Source organism: Alligator sinensis, unplaced genomic scaffold (assembly GCF_000455745.1).
Source record: "Alligator sinensis unplaced genomic scaffold, ASM45574v1 scaffold1227_1, whole genome shotgun sequence".
NCBI lineage: Eukaryota > Metazoa > Chordata > Crocodylia > Alligatoridae > Alligator > Alligator sinensis.
In genome coordinates, this window is record NW_005842618.1 from 948,240 (window position 1) to 971,074 (window position 22,835).

General features: G+C 43.5%; 1 protein-coding gene across 2 annotated transcripts in view; it reads left to right on the forward strand.

The window, feature by feature from the left end:
• The window catches only part of CRCP (CGRP receptor component), a 42,624-nt gene that overhangs the window by 17,605 nt on the left and 2,184 nt on the right, over positions 1–22,835 (forward strand). For both annotated transcript variants that reach the window (XM_006033290.3, XM_006033289.3), the window contains exon 5: positions 15,970–16,027. In XM_006033290.3, coding sequence (XP_006033352.1) covers positions 15,970–16,027 — 58 coding nt within the window. The remainder of the gene's footprint in view (positions 1–15,969; positions 16,028–22,835) is intronic.

A 22,835-nucleotide genomic window follows, 5' to 3' on the forward strand; every position in this document is an offset into this window, starting at 1 on the left:
AGCTCTCTGCAGGTAAGTCTGGGGTGGGGGGTGTGAGAGAGGGAAGGGCCACGGCGGGGCAGATCCATGGTGAGGGAGGGAGTGGGGCAGGGGCTGGGGGTGCTGCCCAGCTAAGGTGGTGAATGACATCTGGGGCCAGGGCAGGGAATGGGACAGAGGGGATCAGTGTCCTGAAGCTTAAAAATGGTGGCGGGGCGCTTGAGCTAAAGCTTGGTGAATAACCTTTAATTCAGGCACTGCCGCCACCATTTTTAAGCGTGGGGGTGCTTTTACCTGAAGCCGAGCGGGGCAAGGGCGGATGTGGGCTGCTTGTTGCGGGCCCAGGACTCTGCCCTGCTGCCTTTCCATCGGAAGCCATCCCCTACCCACCCAGCAGCTGAAGCCACAACTCGCTCCCTCCACTGCTGGGTGGGCAGGGGGCATGCAGCCAGTGCAGGGCCCCCGAGGAAAAGGCAGGAGAGCAGAGAGCCCCAAGCCCACAGCGGGCAGCCTGCATCTGCCCTGCACACAAATATGGGTGGGCACATGTCCCCCCAAGGGGTGTGTGCTGTGGCAGGGAGCTGCCCTTCCCTTCCCCGTGCCCCCTAGACAAGCTGATAGCAGCTGTCCCACTCCCGCTCTGGCCTCAGGGGCAGTGCCCCCAGCCCCTGCCCCACTCCCTCCATCACAGTGGGGGCCCTGATCTGCCCCCCCCACCCCTTCCCTACCCTACGGCCCTTCCCCTCTGTGATGGGGGGCCATCTTAGGGCCATGTCTATCACTAGCCTGCCGCCTGTCTACTGCAGGCTGCCTTGCACCCACCTGCCATGCCTTGATGTAAATTAAAATAATATAAAATGCAGAAGGCAGCCCTGGTATTCTGGGCCAATTACACATCTTTGATCTTCCTTAATACCGTATCCCATGCCTTGCAGATGTCCTCCAAACAACTGACATTCACTTAGCCCTCTCCAGAGCTGGACTCTGTCCCTATGTTGGGCTTCCTACGCATGCCTCATAACTGGGTTTCACTCACGCTGCCCCTTTCTCTGGGTCACACTTATTCTCACCCCACCATGGGCCATGTGCACTCTGACCTACTCTGTATGGCCCTTCAGGCTCCCTTTGGCCCTACTCCATACAGCCCTTCAGGCTTCTTCTCTCTCCGGCTTCGTCCTGACCTGTCGCAGACCTTCAGGTCTCCCAATTCAGGCCCTACTCTATGACGGGGTGTCAGGCCTATCGCCCCACACTGGGCTGATTCCAACCCCTGGCCCACTCAGGCCTCATTCTTATTCAGGCGAATTCCCACCAGCCTTGGACCTCAGGTCCTCCCGGCCCCCATGGTCTTGCCCACAAGCCCCACTCTCTCTCAGGCATCTGGGGGCCCCCACCAGAAGGCATATTATATTTATTGGTTAACATTAGCAGCTACAGCAGCCAAAAAAGCTGATAATGATAGTGTTAATTTTCCTTTTATCAGTGCCGATCTGATATGGCACCGATATATTGGTGCACCTCTAGAATTTATAACCTGGTTGCTTTTGCTGAACACTTTTTAAGCATTTTCTGTCAAAATTAAAATCCTTACCTAACCCCCTTTTCCTTCTTTTCTGTGAATGCCTACTGTGAATATATGTTTATTCACATGGATGTTAAATTTGCTACAGTTTTCTGCCAGATTGATTCTGGGTGGTATGCATTTTCTATGAAATAAATAGGAAGGTGAAAAAAAATCATTTTGAGTCACTCAAAATGAGCTCGCTCATTTTTATGCTGTCCTCAGCAAAAATAAATTATTAAAAAAAAATACTGATAGCTTTATTTCAGAGAATAGGCATAAATAATGAGGCTGTATATAAATTAGGTCCCCAAGCAGATCTTGGGAAAGTATAAGCTTCAGCAGATTAATCTTGCCTGAATTTTTGAGTCATGGATGTGACTGTTCCTTGTATTTAATATTCAATAGAATAATATTTTAATTCTTCCCCTCAGGGGTCTTTGTTCAATAAAATGCGCAATTTCTATGATTTTCAGGAGCTTTATTTTGATTTGATTGAGTCAACACCTGGAGAACAGACTGAGTCTCTTATAAATTCTAGAAAGCTCAGCAGGGACTTCAGAGTGGAAGGTGTGACCAGTCTCCTTCATGCTTACAAAACCTTTAAGGCAGTTTCTTTTGTTTGATATTGGTATGGATGGATATTTGCCATTCCTGAAATGTCTTGGTCTCCTGTACCACAGCCCCTCTGCAGCCTAATGCTGGAGCTTGGCGATGACCCCCGTACCCGCTGCCAGCCCAGGCATGCTCTGCCCCAACTCAAATTGCTGCTGTCCTGGGCGCACGTTTGGATGCTGCGCCCAGGAGCAGTTTACTCTGGCTCAAAGTGCTGTGGAGTTTATTTCTTCACCTTAATTGCACATATAGGTGCACCCACTGTGTTGTCGGTCTTTTTATCAACAAGAGCACACCATTGGGTCATATTCAGCTTGTGGTCTACTGTAACCCCCAGGTTTACAGTAGCTTTTCTTTGGTTTTGTAGTTGTTTGGTTGATTTTTTTTCCCTTCCTATTTCAAATGAAACTTTTGTCAAACAATTGCTTACTTCTAAGCACTTCCTCTTCACTCCAAAGGAAACAAATTAGTCTGGGTGAAATCTTACTTTTCCTAACTTGGTCCCATGTGACATGGCACTTGGTGCTTCTGTTATTGTAAGAGAGAGCGGCTGCCTGAGAAGCAGCCTGCAGGTGCGGCAGGGGCCAACTGGGGAGTCTGCCCCTGAGTGCCAGTGAAAGAGGAGCTCCTGGCAGCAGGGCTCCTGATAACTGCTGAGCTGGGATAAGCAGCACCAAGCCCAGGAACAGACCAGGCCTGGGAACAGGAGTGGGTGAGCCCATAGCCTGGAGAAGGGTGACCGAGAGCAGAGGTCCAGGGTACCTGAAGCCCAGCTAGCGAGTAGACCAGAGCCCAAAAGGAACAAAGCAGACCTTCGAACAGAGAGGTCAGGGACCAGGGGCCCAGTGCCTGAGAGGGGTGAAGCAGGTCTTGGAACAGATAGGCCTGGGGACAGAAGCAATGGCCCAAGTGGGCTGTTGATGAATGATTTGGTGGTTGTGGAAGGGACTGAGGCAGAGGTATTGGAGGTCCCAGTTGGCCCAGAGAGAGATGGGCAAGCAAAGGAGGTGAAGACCTCTAGAGTTAAAGCTGGGGCAGGAATTGTGTGGCATTGCGATGCCCCTGAGACCTGAATCTCTCTCATCCTGGCATAAAAGGAACTTGCATCTCTGACACACATGAGAAGTGCCATTGTCTCTACTTCCAGCTGGTAGCAGTCATCTGATCTTGTACGCAGTGTATTGTAGTGTTCCTGTTTGAGTCGGAACTGGACCAAAGCTTCAGGATTAACACTGATTCTCTTCTGCTTTGTAAGTCAGGGGAGCTCTGTTAACCTTAAATCTTAAATTCCATTGCTGTACAGCTCATTCAAAGGGTAACTTCTGCCATGTAACACCATATTGGGCCAGCAGGTCTATGCAGAAGGAGAGGGAAGTGCTGCTCATTGAGTCCACTTAATAGGGATTCCAAAATTCTTCTGGCATGCCATGCCCGCTCTTTTTCCTGTGGATTGGATACCATAAGATAGACCAGAATGATATTCCCATTCATTTACTTCTCTGGGAGGGAGTGAGGAAGGAAGGAAATGCCTAAATACTTCTGCAACCCAAATAGACTTAGGCAAAGAGGTCAGTTAAGAGTCTTTGAAAACTTTCCCCTTAGTTATTTAGTTAATATCCTTGTTGCCTTGTAAAGAAGTGACCGGCTCTGTTTGTACCAGTGTGAGGGATGTTTGCCATACAATTTACAAAATATGAAATAGACTTTTTTTTTGCAATGGTCTTGGCATATTTTTTTCCTCTAATCTGTTCCAGAGTCCAGACCAGATTTACCCAAGCCCATCTGGCAGCCACTTCTTCCCTTTTCACCAAGACCAGGAAAGCATATCGTTAGCAATTACCAAGTAATACATTTTATGTTAAAATGATTAAAACATTAATACCTCCAAGGAAATCTGGAGCTACCCTCTGGGCTCTCAGCCAAGACAATTTCAACTCCATGCTATTGCTTTGAGCTAAGGGTATGGGAAACCTACCAGCTTTTATCATTCACCTTCTTTGGGGGGGCCTTACATTACATTTTATTTTTGTTCTTACAAAAGAAACATGTTTGAAACGTATTCTAGCCGATGCCCCAAATACTTGACCTTCCTTTCAAGAGGAAAAGAGCATTAACATTTGCTTTCAAGATCTTGGACTTTTCCTGTTGTGCCATTTTCCTGTTGTGATGACCTTTCCTTCCTGGGAGAGAAGAGGGGCAGGGAGGGTTGAGCTCCGGACTCTCTCTTCTCTTTCCTCACTGAGTAGTAGAAGAGGAAGGAGAGTCTCTCTTTAGCCACCTGTTTTCTGTCTCAGATTTAACCCTGGAAGAGGACAGTTGGTTTTGTAAATAAGATCATTAATATTGGCCTTTTATTTGAGTTCAAAGGTAGAGTCCATTTAGTATCTGAAATATCCTCTTACTGGGGCTGATGCTGTGCCTTCAGGAGAATGGACTGAGTTTGATGGCTCTTAACTTGAAAAACCCTGTCAGTTAAGGAAGAATAATAAATTTGTTACTCTTTTTTTTTTTGTTTCATTTTGTAAGGAATGCATTGGTCTCCAATCATGTCACTATAGAGTTTCTTAGCTTAAATAAAGTGAGCAACTAAGGCTCCTTGAGCAGCAATTCCTCTTTAAGGTCTGAAGAGGTGATGGTTTGTACTTAACCTCTGACTACATACCCCATCAGCTGCACCACTTCCTTTTCTAGTAAGGATGTGCTTTCCTTCATAGTCAAGTCTGACACCAACCCAAGAAGGAGGGTCATTAAAGAGTGCGTGGCTGTCAGATTTACCCAGAAGACCAATTTAAAGCTACTTATTTGGCTCAGAAGGTACATAAGCTTTGGGGGAAATCTTTATCGTTTTAGGGCTTATAACATTAGTACAATTTAAATCTGCGTGTAGGACCCAGCAGAGTTAAGTGAGAACAAAAAACTGACATTCCCGATTTAAGTTACTGCACCTCTTGATCGCTAGGTGGAGCCAATGTATGCTGGAATTGGTTGATGGCTTTGTAGGATAAGAGACTGTAGAGACCCACCCAACCGATTCACTGAGACAGCATCATATGAAGATTTGAGCCCGTAGTCGAGTGAAATATTGCTTTTATTCTGTCTTCCCTCCATAGGCAACACATTTGAGCAATGAAGAGCACTCATTGCTCTTCTTGCAACCATGATATTCTAGTACGATCTAGCTGTAGTTCTGCAGTTCAGGGCATTGTAATACTGGTACATCGCTTAATCACAATAAAATTGCCACTGGCAGGCAGGAAGCTGGGTTGATGGACTTGATCTGGCATAAATGTTTCACTGATGGCGCTAGATTCAATGGTGCTAATAGATACACACTTATTAAATAGTAACAATCTCTAGATTGTGTTTTTGTTGACCTAGGAAGTTAAAGAACATAGCTTCCATAGATATTGGTGTATTTTTCAATTCTCTCGTAAGATAGATACTAAACTAGCAAAGTCACATCTTAAAACTAGCCACTGATATATCGGTTGGCTATTGGACTGGTACCGATTAAAAGGATAAATAATGTTATTAGCTAGCGGCTTTGTTTGGTCCTTACGTAAACACTTTTTCCTAATGTGTAAGCCTGCTTCCACATAGAGGGAGGAAATTCTGATGTTGTAGCTCTGCATGGCAGATCTGGGCACAATAGTCTAATGTTCCCCCCTACATGCACTCTGCTCACATAGGGAGAAGAGCTATCATAGCTAGGACCTGCTGTGCAAATAGCAAAGTGAATTTATTCCAGGGAATCTGTCTGTTCTTTTTCTGCCTTAAGGAAAAAAGCACGTTCTAGAGCTTTTCAGTATTTAACATGTCTATATTAAAGTTGTTTTTTTTTTTAATGGGTTCAAAATGTACATGCTACAAAATGTATTTTGGTCACTGTTGACTGAGGCTGACATTCCTACCTTAATTTATATCATAGCCCTTAAATATTTTTATTTATTACTATTGTAGAATCCACAGCAGCACTTTAAGTCTGGCATGTCATGATGGTGGTTCATTATTAGTTATCTTAATTGCTTGGAATGTATGTGCATAATGTAGGTTTGCTAGTATAGATGGTAAAAAAGAGATTAACCTGAATTTTGGAGTTCCCAGCGTGTGCTTGGTATAATTAAACGTGAGCTACATTCAGGTTCTTGAAGTCTTTGTTGTGTTCATACAGTATTGCTGCAAAAGCAGCACTAATGCAAGATCACACGCGGATTGGCTATGTACGCACCCTGTGAAGAATATTTTTGATGGATTTCAGAATAATCAGTGTCTATTGCAGATGTGCATAGGTGCTGCACTTACTTAAATCCCAGACAAGGTTTTTTCCCCATTTAACATGGGGGAAAACAGCCCCTTGTCCTGGTTTTGAGTACAAGTAGGGGTGGCAGGCAGCTGCTGCGGCTCTGACTTCAGCCCCAATCCAGGCTCAGAGCTGGAACCGCAGCCACATTCTGTACATGGAAGATTATAACAAACGTATACATTTACTATGTATAGAATATAATTATTGGGGGGGGGTGCTTAAATTCACGTTCTTCTTGGACTTGGGTAAATATGGTATATGTCAGCAAGAGAATCTGTATGTGCAGGAGGTCTGATCCTGCTCATATTGCCATGGGATTTGCTGTCGATTTAAAGGAAAACCAGGAGCAATGGTCATAAACCCCTAGAATAAGGTTTCAGACTGGATACAAGGAAAAGCTTCTCGAGTTATTTGACCCCAGCAGTCTTTCCTGCCCAGAGCAGGGGGACTGGGTGCCCCCAGGGTACCCGATGATCTCACGAGGTCCCTTCCAGCCCTAAACTTCTGTGAAAAACAGACTTGCAGGACAACTGCTCAGCCACTGCTGAGACAGGTCATCTGTTCCCAGTGCCGTGTGGCTGGGTTTTCTAGCTCCTCTATGGCAAAGTTGAATGATTAATTTTTCTGCATTCCCTTCCCCTGCAGCAGCATGCAGAGGGAGAAGAGACTCCTTTTTCTGTCTGCTCCACTTATTTGGGAACATGAAAGGTCAGGGACTTCTGTATAGGCAGAAGAGAGAGGAGCTAGGACAAAGCTGCCACTTTTAAACCCCTGTGCTAGTCTGGCAGCACGCACTTGCAGTACATCTGGGTTCCAGGCAGCCACCAGGAGGAGCTGCTACCATGGACTCTCTCTTGTACCTAGATGCAGCTATATCTATCACACATTTGCATACCAGTTATTTCTTACACACATCTCTGCCTCTAGATATTTCCCAAGCACATCATTGTAAGAAAAAAAATGTTGTTTTCCATCCAGCAGTCTAGAAAATAACTATTGATACTAATGTCAGTGCACTTGGCACAGACAACCTCATTTTATAGTCACCCATGCCATTATCACCTGGGGATGTTTTGCCAAAAGAAGATAAATACTATTCTGACAATCAGAACAGTAAGTTAAGTTGCTCAGCAAACAACTTACAAATAAAATAGAAGCTACAGTGGGTACTGTCTTGCAAACAGTAACCGGTATCTCCATGTTGAAGCCTTTTTATGTATATTTTAAATGAAGCGCTTATAATCGTAAATACACGGTCTATGAAAGGCATTAACATTCCTGCCTGAAGCATCTATTTTAATGTGTAGATTGGTATTTACACTTATAAACCTGCTAGAACTTGTTCAGGCATCTGAAGATGAAAAAAGATACATGCACTGTTTGTGTGATTTTTAATTTTGCACCCTGCTGTTAATATCTTTTTGATGTTCTTACTATTATTTTTCCACTTGGGAGCAACAAGGATCAAAAGCTGCTTGGGTAACACATTTTAATGACTTCCTTCCTGCTTGTAAATTATCCCCTCATTTTTCTTCAGATAATTTTGAAAACGGTAAATAGCTGAATGATATCATCTTTGCTGAAGCAATCCTCATTGAGATTAGATTGTATAGCCTAGTCCTACCAAAAACTGCCTGGTAGTTTATAATGGTTTCTGTTGATGACATTTAAGCCAAAATACCTTTTGAGGGAAAAGGTCATCTCTTCCTCTTACAGCCCATATTGCTTGTCTCAAAATATGACAAATATGTCTGTTTAGCCGTCGCTTTGTGTCCAACTCCCCCAATCCTCTTGGGTCAGATCCAGACCAAAGGGCTCCTCGTAGGCTGGAACTGGACCGAAAGGAGCCTCTCAGGCTGAATCTAAATTCATCCCAGCAGTGGAGCAAGTAGCAGCAGTAGGGGGAAAAAGTACTGCATCAGCTCAGGAAGCCATGTGGATTAACAGAGCCATCACTCACCCCAGTGGGGCTCTGCATCCCAGATTTTAGTAGCAATTTCCACCTCTGTTCACCCTGCCTCTGAATTCTTGGCCCTGCCAGCAGGATGAAACAGCTCTGCAGGTCAGATCCTGCCTGCAGGCTGGATCTCTAACACCCCGCTTTAGACTCTTCCAGTTCATAGAATCATAGAAAATGAGGGTTGGAAGGGATCTCAGGAGATCATCTAGTCCAGCCCTCTGCTTAAAGCAGGACCATCCCCAACTAGATCATCCCAGCCAAGGCTTTGTCTACCTGGGTCTAAAAACCTTCAAGGATGAAGATTCTGCAGCTTCTCTGGGTGGCTTGTTCCAGTGCTTTACTACCCTGCCAGTGAGAGAGTTTTTCCTAATACCTAACCTAAACTTCCCTTGAAACCATTTCTCCTTTGTTCTGTCATCTGCCACCGCTGAGAACAGGCCAGCTCCATCCTCTTTGCAACCAGGACCGGTCCAACCATTAGGTGAACCAGGTGGTCGCCTAGGGCACCAAAATTATATGCAGAACAAAATAACAGGAACATCATTCTGAATAACAGCCCTGGCTGGCTACGGCTCCCTCTTGGTCTAAGACCTTTGGTTTGATAAGGGGAGAAAGACCTTTGAAAAGATATCGGGGGAAAGATCACTAGAATCATGACTCCTATCTTTTGGGTGCCAAGGTACACAGTGGTGGGGGCACCGAGGTACACAGCTTGCCTCGGGCACCAATTACCCTTGGATCGGCCCTGTTTGGAACCGCCCTTCAACCCCCAGGTCCTTTTCTGCAGAGCTGCTGCTCAACCAGTCAGCCCTCAGCCTGTCCCGGTGCATGGGATTGTTCCACCCTAAGTGCAGCACTTTGCACATGTTTTTATTGAACCTCTTGAGATTTCTTTGGTCCACTCCTCGAACTTGTTGAGGAGTCACTGAATCCTAGTCCTGCCCTCCAGCTTGTAACTGGGGGGGACTAGTAAATGTGTCATCTGCAAACTTGCTGAGGGTGCACTCCATCCCATCTTCCAGGTCGTTGATGAAAATATTGAAGAAAATCAGCCCCAAGCCCGACCACTGGGGTACCTAGTGTGCCCCTCAGGCACTGCTGTGGCTCCTTTCCTCCCCTGTCAGCCACCCCCAGTCCTCCGGTACAAACTAGAACAAAAATTCAAGTAACTGCTTTAAACTCAAAGTCCTGCTCTGGTCATCATAGCACAGATAGGCTGCTCTGGCTCTCCCTGACCCTGGGAGTACTTGCCATGGCCTGCAGCTCCCACTTCCCACCAGCCTGAACTGGCAGGAGCTTCTCTCCCTGCAGGCTGCACTGCCCCTCTGCCTCGGGACCCCAGGCTTGTATCCCCTGGGATCCTCCTCCTTCCAGTCAGGTGTTCTCCAGGCTGGCTGCAGGTGTGTTCCCTCGCCTTAACGGGCAGCTTACTGCCTAGGCTGCAGTGGTTTCCTTGCTGCCTTCCCTTCTGTAGCTAAACCTATGTTCATCTGCTTGCAGCTCTTTCTGCTGCAGTCATTCCCTTCAAGCAGCTGAAGCCCCGGGCTCCCCGTTACAGATCAGTATTCAGTTTTACATTCTGTCACTTTAACTGCAGAGAGCAGTAAAAACTCCAGCAGTAATGCATACTTTATCTTTCAGACAACACAGGAGTCACCAGTGGTGACCTCAGTTCAGTTCTCAATTCAGCTATCCTCCAAATAACACTGCGTTGTTATAAACCACAAGTTGACCATTATTGGTGAAGAAATGTGTATAAATGGCTAGTGGGGAGAACAACGAAGGTACAGTTCTCAGACAATAGAAGCATATTGGACCGCTATCCTTGACTCTACCCAACCAAAACCAAAATAAAACATACAGAAAGCAAGTCTAATAATGACTCCTTTGTGTCCTTCATAAAATATTCTTCTTTTTCCTGTGTGATCACAGTTTTGCTTCAGAATTAAAGAGGTTACATGTGCTGCAGAAAGAATCGTTGATGGAAAGAAAAGTATGGTAAACAGTTACTCTGTGGCAGAAAAGAGAGAAGTCAGTCTCTGCCATTTCAAAGCAAACTATCTGCTTTGAAATAGTTTGGTTTAGACTGTGGTCGGTCCCACACCAAGTAAGGAACCTTTTCCTTGCCACCCCCATGCAGAGGCTTGCCACCTGTATTAACTTCTCACTTCATATAAGGTTCACATAAGGAGGGCTAGACCTTTATAATGACACTCTAAAACCACAAAGAAGGGAGAGCTGGGCTGTACTTGGGCCTTGATTTTACTGTCCCTTTTCTGTATTTGCTCAGTGGAACTCTTAGGAGTATTTAAGAGTGACTATGCTATGTCCCATCCTAGAGGCACTATACCTGTTTCAGGCACAAAAGTCCTGGTAGTTGCTGCTGAAGTCTTGCACTTCTGCAGACTCCAACTTGCAGGACTGTGAGCTAAAAAACTTTAGTAGAAGCCTCGATCTTGCTGCTTAAATGAATAGATTTGTTAGCAGTTGCATTTCTAACCTGACATGTGCTATTAATCTAGCCTTTTTAACAAACACAGATCCTGGCAGGAAATCTGCAAGATCGATTTTCCTCTGTGTGCCCACTATATCTGATTCCTGTCCATGAGAAGGAAGCTATGTTTTTGTTATTTTTTTAAATCTTCAAAGTGCACAGATGGACATTTCCTTACTTGAGGCATTTGTCACTCAGTAACTCTGTGCCTCCGATTTCCTATCTCAGAAATCAAAATAATGATACTCATCAACTTTGTAAAACCTTTTGAGAACTACAGATAAGCATCTCTGTAAAAGTAGTCAAATATCTTGTAAATACAGTCAGAATTGAAACTTAGGCAATTGAAACATCTTCCGGTATCTTATAAAAATGAGCGACTCAATGGCAAAGTACAGACAGTCAAAAACCCCGAGGCTGAATCGATTCAGTCTTTGCAGGTTAGTCTAAACTGCAGAGATTAAATTGAAACAGAATTGAACAGACATTTATACCTTTGATTCAGGAAATGTAGCCACATGCCTGTAGTGGCTCAGGCAAAAAGCTGGGGGGTGCTAGAGCACAGCATTCTGGCTGTGTGTTCGCTTCCTCTTCCTGCTGCCCCTGAGGTCTCTGAGATTTGCAGTCCAGACTTACAGCAACAGGACTCTGCAGGGTTGCTCATCACTTCCTCTTCCAGATGCCTCTGGGATTTGTTGTCTGCAGTCACAGTGAGCACTAAGTTTGAGCGGGGGGTTGCTTAACCTCCCTCCCTGGCCCCAGATCCCAGCTGGGGTTTGCCTGGGGTGGGGAGCAGTCATCCCCCCGCCTGCAGACTGGTTTGCATCCTCAGCTGGGCTTGCCCTCCAGCCCCCTTTGTCAGTCAGCCTTCACTGCTCCAGCTAGGGAGCAGAGGGGTGGGGTCAGCCCTGCTCTCTGGAGCAGACAGCATAGCCCAGGGCTGCAAAATGCTGGGGTGCTGGGGGACTCTGATTTAACTTGAGCCAGGAAGGGGTCTGGGGTTGCATAAACTGGTTTGACCCAAATCAGTTAAGTCTGATACTACATTCAACCAGGTTTATCTTATACCAGTTTTAGTCATTTTGAAACTGGTTTATGTGCACTGAACTTCTAGGTTAACATTACACATCAACCAGTTTAAGTGATCAGAAACTGGTTTAAATCTGTAACAGAGCTGATGTTCAGTGCACATAAACCAGTTTGAAGATGGCTGAAACTGGTTTGAGATAAACCTGGTTGAATGTAGTATCAGACTTAAATGATTTGGGTCAAACGGGTTTATACAATGTCCGTCCCAGACCCCTTGCTGGTTTAAGATAAACCAGACTCCCCCAGCATCCCAGCATGGTCTCTGGGCTGGGCAGGGCTCGCTGCTCCACAGCAGGGCTGGCCCCTCCCCTCTGCTCCCTGGCTGGAGCTCTGGCAGAGACTGCAGGCACAGCATGGTCTACTTGCTTCCCCTTGCCCTGCCCCCACATTGCTGCTCACTGCTCAAGCAGGAATCCCGCCCCTCCCTCCCTCCTACCTATCTCCCACAGCACGGACCCCAGCCCCATGGACCCTAGGCATGTGATATGCTAGGTAATGCTAAGAGGTGTGTGTGTGTGTGTGTGTGTCCAATTTCACTGGGACAGGCAGACAGAACAGTGACCGCTTAGGGCTTTTTGGAGCTAATCAACAGGTCAGCTGGTAAGCTGTTTAATAAGAGTTTGAACTAATGGAGAGAAGCTGTTGTTTTGCTGATGGGGTAATGAACACTGTTATCAGCCCCCTGCTGGCTTGCTCACCTGTCAGTTTGCTGTAGACAGTATAAAGAAGCAGGGAGGGAGATTGCAAAGTTCTGTATCATCAACAGATGCATGCAGTGCACACCCTACCTTTGCCTCAGAGTGCTAGCCTGGGGCTCGGGGCTGGCAACACTCCCGCCCCTTGAGCAGCCAGCAGGGAAAAGCCTGGGATGGTGCAGGCAGACCTCCCTAATCACAGCGTCCTGCCTGGGCCTGGCCATGCCCCCCCATAGCTCAGCACTATGCAAGGAAAGGTAGGGCTGCTCTAGCCCTCCCCCCCACACTTGTAGCCTGAGCCACTGCAGTCATGTGCCTGAATTTCCTCAGTCCAGAGGGAATGTCTGTCTGGTTCAAACCTGTTCAGCCTAGCCAGGTTAGACTAACCTGCAAAGATTGAATCAATTCAGGCTCAGGCTTTTTGAATGTCTGCCCCTAGCCCTATTCTATTACAGGTTTAAACCAGTTTCTGATCACTTAAACTGGTTTATGTGTAATTTCTGTCCTTAGCCAGTGAGTTGAGTAAAATAGGTTAGCATCTTTCTCCTTTAGGGCTTTGTTTTGGTTGTCAACAATTCATAGAATTATAGAATCGGAGTTGGGAAGGACCTCAGGAGTCGCTTGGTTTTCATAGGACAAGCTGTTCTTAAACCTGCCTATCCAGCCTTTCCTTGAAAATTTGAACTGAGGGAGCTTCCCTGGGCAGTTTGGTCCATTGTCCTACTGTTCTTACACTTAGGAAGTTTTACAGTTAATCCAAATCTGCTTTGCTGATTCAGGCCAGATTTGGAAATAGCAATCAACGTGTCATTGCTTTGGAGATAGTCTCCGTTCTTAATGGATACGTACCACATCATAAACCCTACCTTATAATTAACTCAATTGTTTCAGTTTCAGCAGGGAGGTCCAGCCTTCAGCGAACCACATTGGCTCCCATAAGGCTCTTCTATCTGTATAATCATGCTGAATCCTAGACAATAGAGATGAAGGTTTATGTTGGGTCATCCAGGCTTTAGTAATACGGAATTTTTTATTCAGGTCAACATGGAGATTTATTTCTAGAGGAGCTGGAAAAAGTTTGCATTGCTGATGCTTTTCCTTGTTCTACTGATAAATGGAGGGCTTCATTCCCTAGGGATATCACTCGTGCTTTTCATGAGTATTAAATTCGCTCTCTGTAGGTGCATGCACACAGACGAGAGCAATGCATCACTTGTCACTGGCTTCTCTTGGGGATTGTAAATACCTTGGCCTTTGAACCTTTACTAGCGTGCATACAGGAATGATAAGGCATTGAAGCGTCTTGCAGTAATATAAACCGTTAGTCTCCCAGATTTCAAAGTCTGTCAATTTTAGAAGATCATTTAAAGCTGAAATGGTATCTAGAGAGCACAGGCATGCAGACAATGACGTGGCAGTTGTTGAAGGCCTGAAAATGTGAGAACAGTTTTCTGTGAATTTTGGCATCTGTTTCCCCTTGAAAAATGTTGAGGTTTCCTCTTTCTTTAAACCTCCTCCCCCTATTCCAAGAAACTAGTGAGAAGCTATTTGGACTCACTTTAAATATACATTAAATTGCTCTTTGGAACTGTGTTTGATAACTTGAGGAAAGCTTTTAGTACTTTAAAATAGGAGTTTACTACTAGATGGGGAACCTGAAAAGAATAATAAGCAGTTCTTTTTAATTGTATTCAGTAATGCTTGTAATAAAGAAATGGGGAATCACAGGTAACTATTTAGAGAAAGAACTTCTCATTTTAAAACTTAGCTTTAATTTTTTGTTTTCAATTCTTTTGTTTCAAGAGAGGGGATTTTAATTTTCATAGATTTCATAGACATTAGGGCTGGAAGGGACCTCGGAAGATCATCGAGTCCAGTCCCCTAAAAACCTCTTTTCGATGTATCCAAACTTACCCTTTTGCAATTGCTTGTATTTCATGATAGGAAGATTTAATTTTTGCTGCAGATTCTTTCATGGATAGTGCCAGATACATCTCTAATGGTGTGATGTTCCTGTGCTGTTCTCTCCTAAGCCACTAAGGTATGCTCAGCTCACTAGTTGCTTTCAAATTGTGACCTGATCAACAAGACCAGAATGTTAAAATACACCTTCAGAGACCAGTGAGATAAAAAAAATTGGATTAGGACAGCACCTTTGGGCTTCGCTATTGAGTAGATGCATATTTAACTAGGATAAAAAATAAATATTATCACTTATAGATCTATAACTGGAGTATTTTGTTTTGAATTCTTTGAGGATACTTGCCTATATCCACCAAAAAAGTGTTCTTTAGTAAAGCTCTTAAAAAGGGCAAATGTTGTAACGTCCTTTTTGGATCTGTAGATTAGTGAGTAGCACCACTAGGCTTAGTGAATCCAAGTATATGGTTAGGCCAAGTGGGCATGTAATCCTTACTCCATGGAAGTTAATAAGAATTTTAACTTAAATTTAACCTGAAATATTTCAACGTATGCATATTCTTTAAACAGTCTTTTCCTGGACATAAAGAATGGCTAGGGAATAGTTAAAAATCTAGATGCAATGTTAAATGAATTTAGCTTTTCATTTAGCTGCTCTGTGTCAGCTTTAGAGCTGGGCAGCCTGCATAACAGGATTTGCCTAGTTCTGATGACTGTTGAGGATTCATTCATCAATGTTTATATATAAAGTGTTTTAAAATCCTCAGAAGGGCAAACTATTATTATTAATACTTAATAACAAAGGCAGAAACCACGAATAGGCAGACAAGATTCTTTGGGTGAATCTGATAGCTTTTATCAGAACAACTTAAATAGTTGGAAAACAATTATTAAGCAAGCTTTCGGGTTCAAAAAGCTTGCTTAATAATTGTTTTCCAACTGTTTAAGTTGGTCTAATAAAAGATATCAGATTCACCCAAAGAACCTTGTCTACTTATGACCTTAGACCAACATGGCTACAACCTACACCCCTGAAACCAAGAATAGAAATTTTAGTCCAGAAGATGAAAATTGGTATGTAGAAATTAAGAATTGTGATGGAATGTTGTTATTACCTTGGTCCAGTAAATAAAAACATGACTTGACAAGAAATAATTATAGTCATAGGATACTTAATATGTTATGGTGTTCGGGGTCTTACGTTGCTACAGATCCAGTAAGAATCACCCATGGAAATGAGTTTCAAGTTTAAATTACCAGGGAAGTGTTTGCATTTGACCATTTATTTATTTGAAATCCCCAAATGATACGGTATTGTAAAATATTTTGTTGGTTTTTTTTGCCTTGAAACAGAGCAGAAAAGCTACAGTTGCTTAACCACAGGCCTGTGACTGCCGTGGAGATCCAGCTGGTAAGTCACAATGCTCCCAGCCTTTCAGAGCTTTTGAATGAATGTTGCTTTCACCTTGAAGGTCAGTTGAGTAATCACTTTCTCATGGCCACCTGCTGATTAGCAGCAGGGTTTAACTTGTCTGGGCTCCAGGCAGAGTTTCAGTTTCAGGTCCCTACTCTTTCTAGACAGCTAGAGTGGAAAATTAAATGGATTTGCAACCCGAATGCAGTGGGGCCACACTGAGCCCAGGGCCCTGCATGCTTCGCACTACTCTAATGGTTCTGCTAGAATTTACCCTTTTTCATATATTTTTATACCTTCATATTTTCTAATCCTCTGTGAGACCTTCCTACAAAACTGCCCCTTTTCCTATCAGACCTACCTGCCACTGTTCGTTCTGTTTGATTCAGTGCCATACCTTAAAAATAGCTATCACAGTTATTAAAAGGGCAGTTATAATCTCATGTTCAAGAATATATTTACCTAACTTTACTCAATTATATATAGGTCTGTGTATAAATTTACTCCACTGTACTCTGAATAGCTCTAGTAAATGAATATTTAATTTTGTTATCCTTTTAGTTTCATGGCTTTCCTGTTCCAACTTGTATGCTTCCTTCCATTTGGTACCATGCAAGAAATAAATGAGGGTAACTAGAATTTGTCTAAAAGGCAGGTTTCTGTGGGGAGGTACCTTGTATTTTAATTAAGGTCATTTTTCTTCCTTCTGGTATAAATTGTTGCTCCTTGTTTATATTTGTCTTCTCCAGACCGTGTCCTGGGATTTAGTTTCAAACAAGAACAAAAGGAGCATGAAATTCTAATCCCTATCCCACTGAGTAAAAGTACTGTACACAGAACAACTCTCTCAACCTCCAAATTTAATCTTAAGCATATGTTATTCCTAGCTCAGCAGCTTGCAAAAAAAAAAAAGCAAGACAATGGTGTTGATCTAACCATGACACCGGGCCAGGCTTTACTTGATTTTTAACAATGATAGGTTAGGATGAGGATCGTCTCCTGAATGAATAAATTACTTTGCATCTCTCTCTGTGGAGCAGTAGGTTTTAATTTAGTCTATTTTAAAACTCACAGACCCAAGGATTTATTGCCTCGTGCCTTCCACTTTTGGCAGACAGGCTGGCAGGCTGTTATTGTCGACAAACAAAATATTAATTTCACATGTTCCTCTGCAAAATGCAAGATGACGGGGAGCTGAAATGTTTTATTTTCTCAGTAATACACATTCCTGCCCACCCTGCATACTTGTCTAATAACCTCTCAGAACGAGATGAATCCAACCACATTCAGGCTTTTGCTACATTTATTGTCTGTCTGAGCTGCGTGTCACCGATGAACATTTTGGAAATATTCTTCATATGTGGAAACTGCAGGTATCTCCTTGCATCTCCAAGTATCTCCAAGTGCATCTCTTTCATAAGAACAAAAGTGCATTGTATTCTGCTTGGTAGCTTTAAGAGCAATCAGAATGCACCTTTCTTTTTTCATTACGTCGTATTGCTTTTTAGATTTAATAAAGTCTTAAAATAATTGTCTACAGAAAGAGGTAGTCAAGCTCACAGGCTGTTCTGTTCACCAGCCCAAGTCATGTTATCACATCAGAAACGGTTTACCTCAATGCACATTATTTCAGACTTCTTTGGTGGGTCCTTACATAATTCATTCTCTGGTATTTGCTGTCTGCCCATTATTCTTCTGGGATTTAGATAAGATAAACATTGATTTAAAATTTTAACTGTTGGACAAAAGGAATGGAAAAAAGACGCCCAATATGCTTCTGTGCAAGCAGCAGCAGCAGGATATGTCCATAGCAAACAATAGTCGAGCTTCAAGGCGTGCCTGCATGAAGTCCAGTGGGACTGCTCTTTGCAGATTAACTTCTGGAGAAATATTTGTAGAATAAAGGCCACATAGTATGCATACAATAGCTTGTGTGGGTGCGCAGCTGTGTACATACACATTTGCTTCTTTATTTCATTAATAACATTTTATTGATATTCCATTAAATTATCTTAATAGTTCAGTTAATACAGAGCAGTGTTTTTCAACCCTTTTTCATTTGCGGACCCGTAAACATTTTTGAATGGAGGCACAGACCCCTTTGAATTGTAAGTGTGGTTATTCACATACTTTTGAATCATAGTCATCTTTTGTGGTCTGCTTAGACAAAGAGGGTCCACAGACCACAGGTTGAAAACCACTGATATAGAGAGTTTCTCATTGTCAGGTGTCTGGTTTATTTTTTCCTTGCTAATTTAAAACTTTTGAAAGCTTTTGCTAATTAACATTTTTAATGAGACTTTATCAGGGCCTCATTACTGTTCCATGCCGTTCTGGTACTGAATCTCCTTTGGTAATGATGGGTATTTTGACTCTGAGAAGTTTGGATTTATAGTCCAATTAAAAAAAAAGAAACTGCTCTTAAAAGTGCAGCTGGAAAGGGCTGCATGGTACCTAATTATTCCACACACACATTTATTTAATAAGTACAGGTTTGGTTCCCAGTAGTGGTTATTACTGAACACGGCAGCATCTTTTATTTAATTCTACAGTTGATGAGCAATTTGTCTTTTCATTTTGCTGTAGCAGGAAGATTGTGTGTGTGTTTTCTGGGTTTTTTATATTGGAAAGTCTATGCTTTGGAAATGAAGAAACAAAAAATAACAACACACGTGACCAAATATTAAACGAGTAAATACTTCACTTAGGTGCCTCAAGGCAGAGTACTCAAATCAACCCACTTCAGCATTCCTGTGCTTTTTGGGCTTATTTAAACTGGAGTAAAGTGGTGCAGATCACTATCATTTTTATTTAGTAATAGTTTATGCTCACTCTGCATTGGTGTAAATGGGTGCATTAATTCAGCAAGACACTAAACAGGTGCCTAAAATTAAGCCTCGGAGTATATCCCCTCAAGGTCAACAAGACTGCTCACATGCTTAAATTTAAGCAAGGGGCATATTGCTCAGCTCATTGCATGGATCAAGCCCTAACAATTGAGACCAATATATATATATATAAGTTAACAGTTGTCTTCAGGTTTCTACATGAAAGGCAATGGCCTCCTCTTCCAAGCGGGGGACACCACTGCTGCAGCTGCTGACTTTGGTATGAATTGTGCGTGGTCATCTTTTCTAAAACTGAGTCCACTTTTCCTGAGGAGTCTAAAAATATGGATTTAGACACCAAACTTAGACATCCAGGCTATAAAAAAGGAAACGGCTCTCTTTCAGCTGAAGGTATTTTATGCCAATCATATTCAAGAACAATATTTGCTACCTTTTTTCCTAACTCCTGCATTAACCTTAGAGACCATTTAAGAGCACCAGCAGGATGGTGAAATATCCCTATTGCTCCTAATGTGTCACACGGGGAATTTAATTACCGGTGATCATTTGTCCATATCAGATGGAAGGCATAATTGGCATGTGGTTTGTCGATACATTGATTTTGAGAGCCACACAATTGTATTTCTTCTAGCATACAAGATGTTGTTATGAATGACATCAATATGCTGCTGCAGCTGTTACAGAGAGATTTTACAGTGATTTCTGGGTAGTAAAGAGGTGAATGCTGAAATATTGTAGTATCTTTGGAAAGATTTATCAGAACAAGGAACATAGACAGTCTGGTTAATTGGCTTTCTTCCCCATTGATTTTAAGGATGTCTCTTTTTCCAAGGCTAGAGAATAACGTACAAGTCTGGTTGTATTTTGGAGAGTACTTAACGTGTACGTTTTGTTACTGTAATTAAATGCTAGCTACTTTCCACTAGTCCTATACAGCTTTTTGGAGACCACCTGTATCTCCAAATACAGTTTAAGCAAGGAGAGCTTAATTATTGCTGTTACCCAATCCAGTTGAAACCTTGGCTAACTCTGCCATACTGTGTGCGTGTAGCTTGACCCGTGGAAGTGATCTCTGGTTGTTAATGTAGTTTATATTTGAGTAAGACAGTTGTTAGAAGAACTGATTTGTTGATGGAACTTTTATGAAGACAGACACGAGTTAAGTGGGTTGCTTTGTTTCCTTCCTTTTGTGTTTTTTCTTCTGTCATTTTAGGATAATCCAGTGTTATTACTGTGATAAGAAGCCGGCAATTTTTTTTTATCTGAAATTGCAAATCAGAAGACTTTAGGCTCAAATCTGATGCACCTGGAATGAGCTACGAAAATCAGCTTTTATTTCCTTTGTTTGATGTTTTCATTTTCATCATTTCTTGCTTGTCTCTTTAGGTGCAGTTCTTCATGCTTAATCTTTATTTCTTGGTTTTTATCATGCTGCTTTGCTGTTCTCTAATTGCCTAGTAAGTTTCCATAATAAGTCATTGCACTTGGCCTTTCTTTGAAGAAAAAAATCCTTAGCTCATTCTTTTGATCTTTTGAACTCTTTAAAGTGATTATGCTGCACTGCAGAAACACGAGCATTTATAGCCAGCCAGTCCAGCCAGATATAAAAGACTTTGTCTATCAGTCATTGCAGTATATCGAATCATAGAATCACAGAAAATTAGGGTTGGAAGGGACCTCAGGAAGTCATCTAGTCCAGCCCCTCGCTCAAAGCTGAACCATCCCCATCTACATTGTCGCAGGCAAGGCTGTATCTAGCCAGGTCTTAAAAACCACCAAGGACAGAGATTCCAGAACTGGAGGTACACTTATATATCAGTCCATATCAGATCAGCGGTGATAAAAGGAAAAATTAGCATTATTGGCAGTCGGTCGCACAGCCGCACGCATGCACACGACCAGGAATGCAGCCTGGGAGCTCGGAGAGCAGCATCCGGCCAATAAGTATTTGGGGAAGGGAAGGAGCATGGTGGGGAGGGCAGATAGAGACCGCACTGGTGAGGGTGGAGATCTGGGGGACGGGGGATGAACGGGGCAGGCAGACTGGCGCTCTCCCTGCCCCCCCCCTGCCATGGTCAGTGCACCCTCGCCCACCAAACAGCTCAGTGATCTCACTCGCCTCTGATTGTGCACAAGCCCCGTCAATCAGTTTAGTAAGGGAAGATGCATTAAAACACATGAGACAACACCATTGCACTTATTTTATAAGAATGGGACTACTTTACAGTTAGGGCTGCCAGGCCCTGGAATGGGCAGCTGGGTGCCCGGGGCATAGTGGCAACAGGGTCTTCCAGTTGCTGCTGTGATTGCAGTTGTTCAGCAGCTGCCTCTTTTTGTCCCCCCCCTCCCTGCCAAGTTGGCGCCTGGGACAGTAGCCCCATTCTCCCTGCCGTAGTTACGCCACTGTTAGTGATCCGTTGGGGTGGTCATATCTGTTACAGAGCATGATGTTCAGGGATGGGTGATGCAGGTACCTTTCAGGGTACTTCCTTCTGTAGCCCAGGATAGCACCAGCTGTCCCCCAGCACCCCTCGCAGTGCTAACTGGAATGACTGCATGAAGAAGCTCCCAGAAATTAATGCTCGTCATCACTTTCGTATTTTGTATTATACACGATTGAAACAAGTTCTCATGCCATCGCTCTTAGGACTGTCAACACCGTGTGACACTCCTGATTGTTTGGCTCAGCTTTATTATGGAAGGTGAGGGGGGAGTCCTCTGATAAAACTAGCGTATACATTGCCTTGAGAGTGTGACCTGCAATTTTAAGCCTCCCGAGACAGACCGATTCTCAGAAAAGATAAAGCTGGGGATTGTCTCGTTTGAAGAAGAGAAGTGACATGGCTTAAGAGCATTTTGTCTCAATAAGACCTGATCCCCCTCGCCCTCCGTTGATCTTATTCTCTAATATCAAATCCAGAATCCAGTGGTTGTGATCACTTGAAAGATCTGGTGAGGTGACCTTGAATCAGGCCTTCCAACATTGCATAGTGAAGACTCTTAATAAAGGGATTTTCTTGTGGGCAGCTCCCTTCCTAGTTAGCATCTCTGAGGTTTCTATGGAAAAGTACTGGGGAAGTAGTTAAGGTAGTATAGGAGCGATGATGTAGCTGACATGATCCAGAAATTATGTGAGTGGCAAGGATTTCTAAGAGTGCTACTTTTTATTGGACCGGGTATGTAGTTATTGGACAAGCTCTACCCCTGGGAATTTCTCCCACCCGCTCCCCCTGCCGTTCTTTACTATGCCGTGCTTGGCTCTTTGCGATCAGACCCGAGGAAGAATGGCTTACATTCAGAAGCTTGCCTAATTCTATCCCCACTACATAGCTGGTGCAATTAAAGATATTACCCTAAGAAATCCTTGTCTCTCAAAAGTAGTGAAAGACTATTGAGCTTCTTTTAATGTAGTTATAAAAGCAGGTATCAGCAAGAGAGAAAAAATGCCAGTTTAATAGCAGATGCTGTGCAGACCTCCTTCAGTTCATGGACCTGTTGTATTTTGAGAGCCACCGCTCTGACAGTTGTGTACTGTTCATCCGGCAAGAGGAAGCCACGGATACAATTGTTCCTCCTTTCGGCTGATGGTTAGGGTCTCCCTTTTGTCTGTTCCATAAGCAGACTCCAGTTGGGTTATTTTCCCTCCTCCAGAATCTGTGCTAATGGCTGGTGAAATCTGAGCAGATTGTATAAAGACGTGGCTTGTAGGACAAAAAGCTATTTGGTTTAATTGGGCATGCCACTTCAGGGTTTGGAAAGCAAGATGTACCTGGATAGCTGCCAACTTAACTAGAACCGATTAGACCTGCCTTGACTTGGAACCATAATTAATGCAAATCACAGCTCTACAAAGGACATTTGGAAAAAAAACCCCAGCTTTGTATACAAAAAAAGAAACTCTTAATTGGTTTCATTTGTTTTCGAAGTTTCCATTCTGCTTGCTTTCTGGTCCCTGA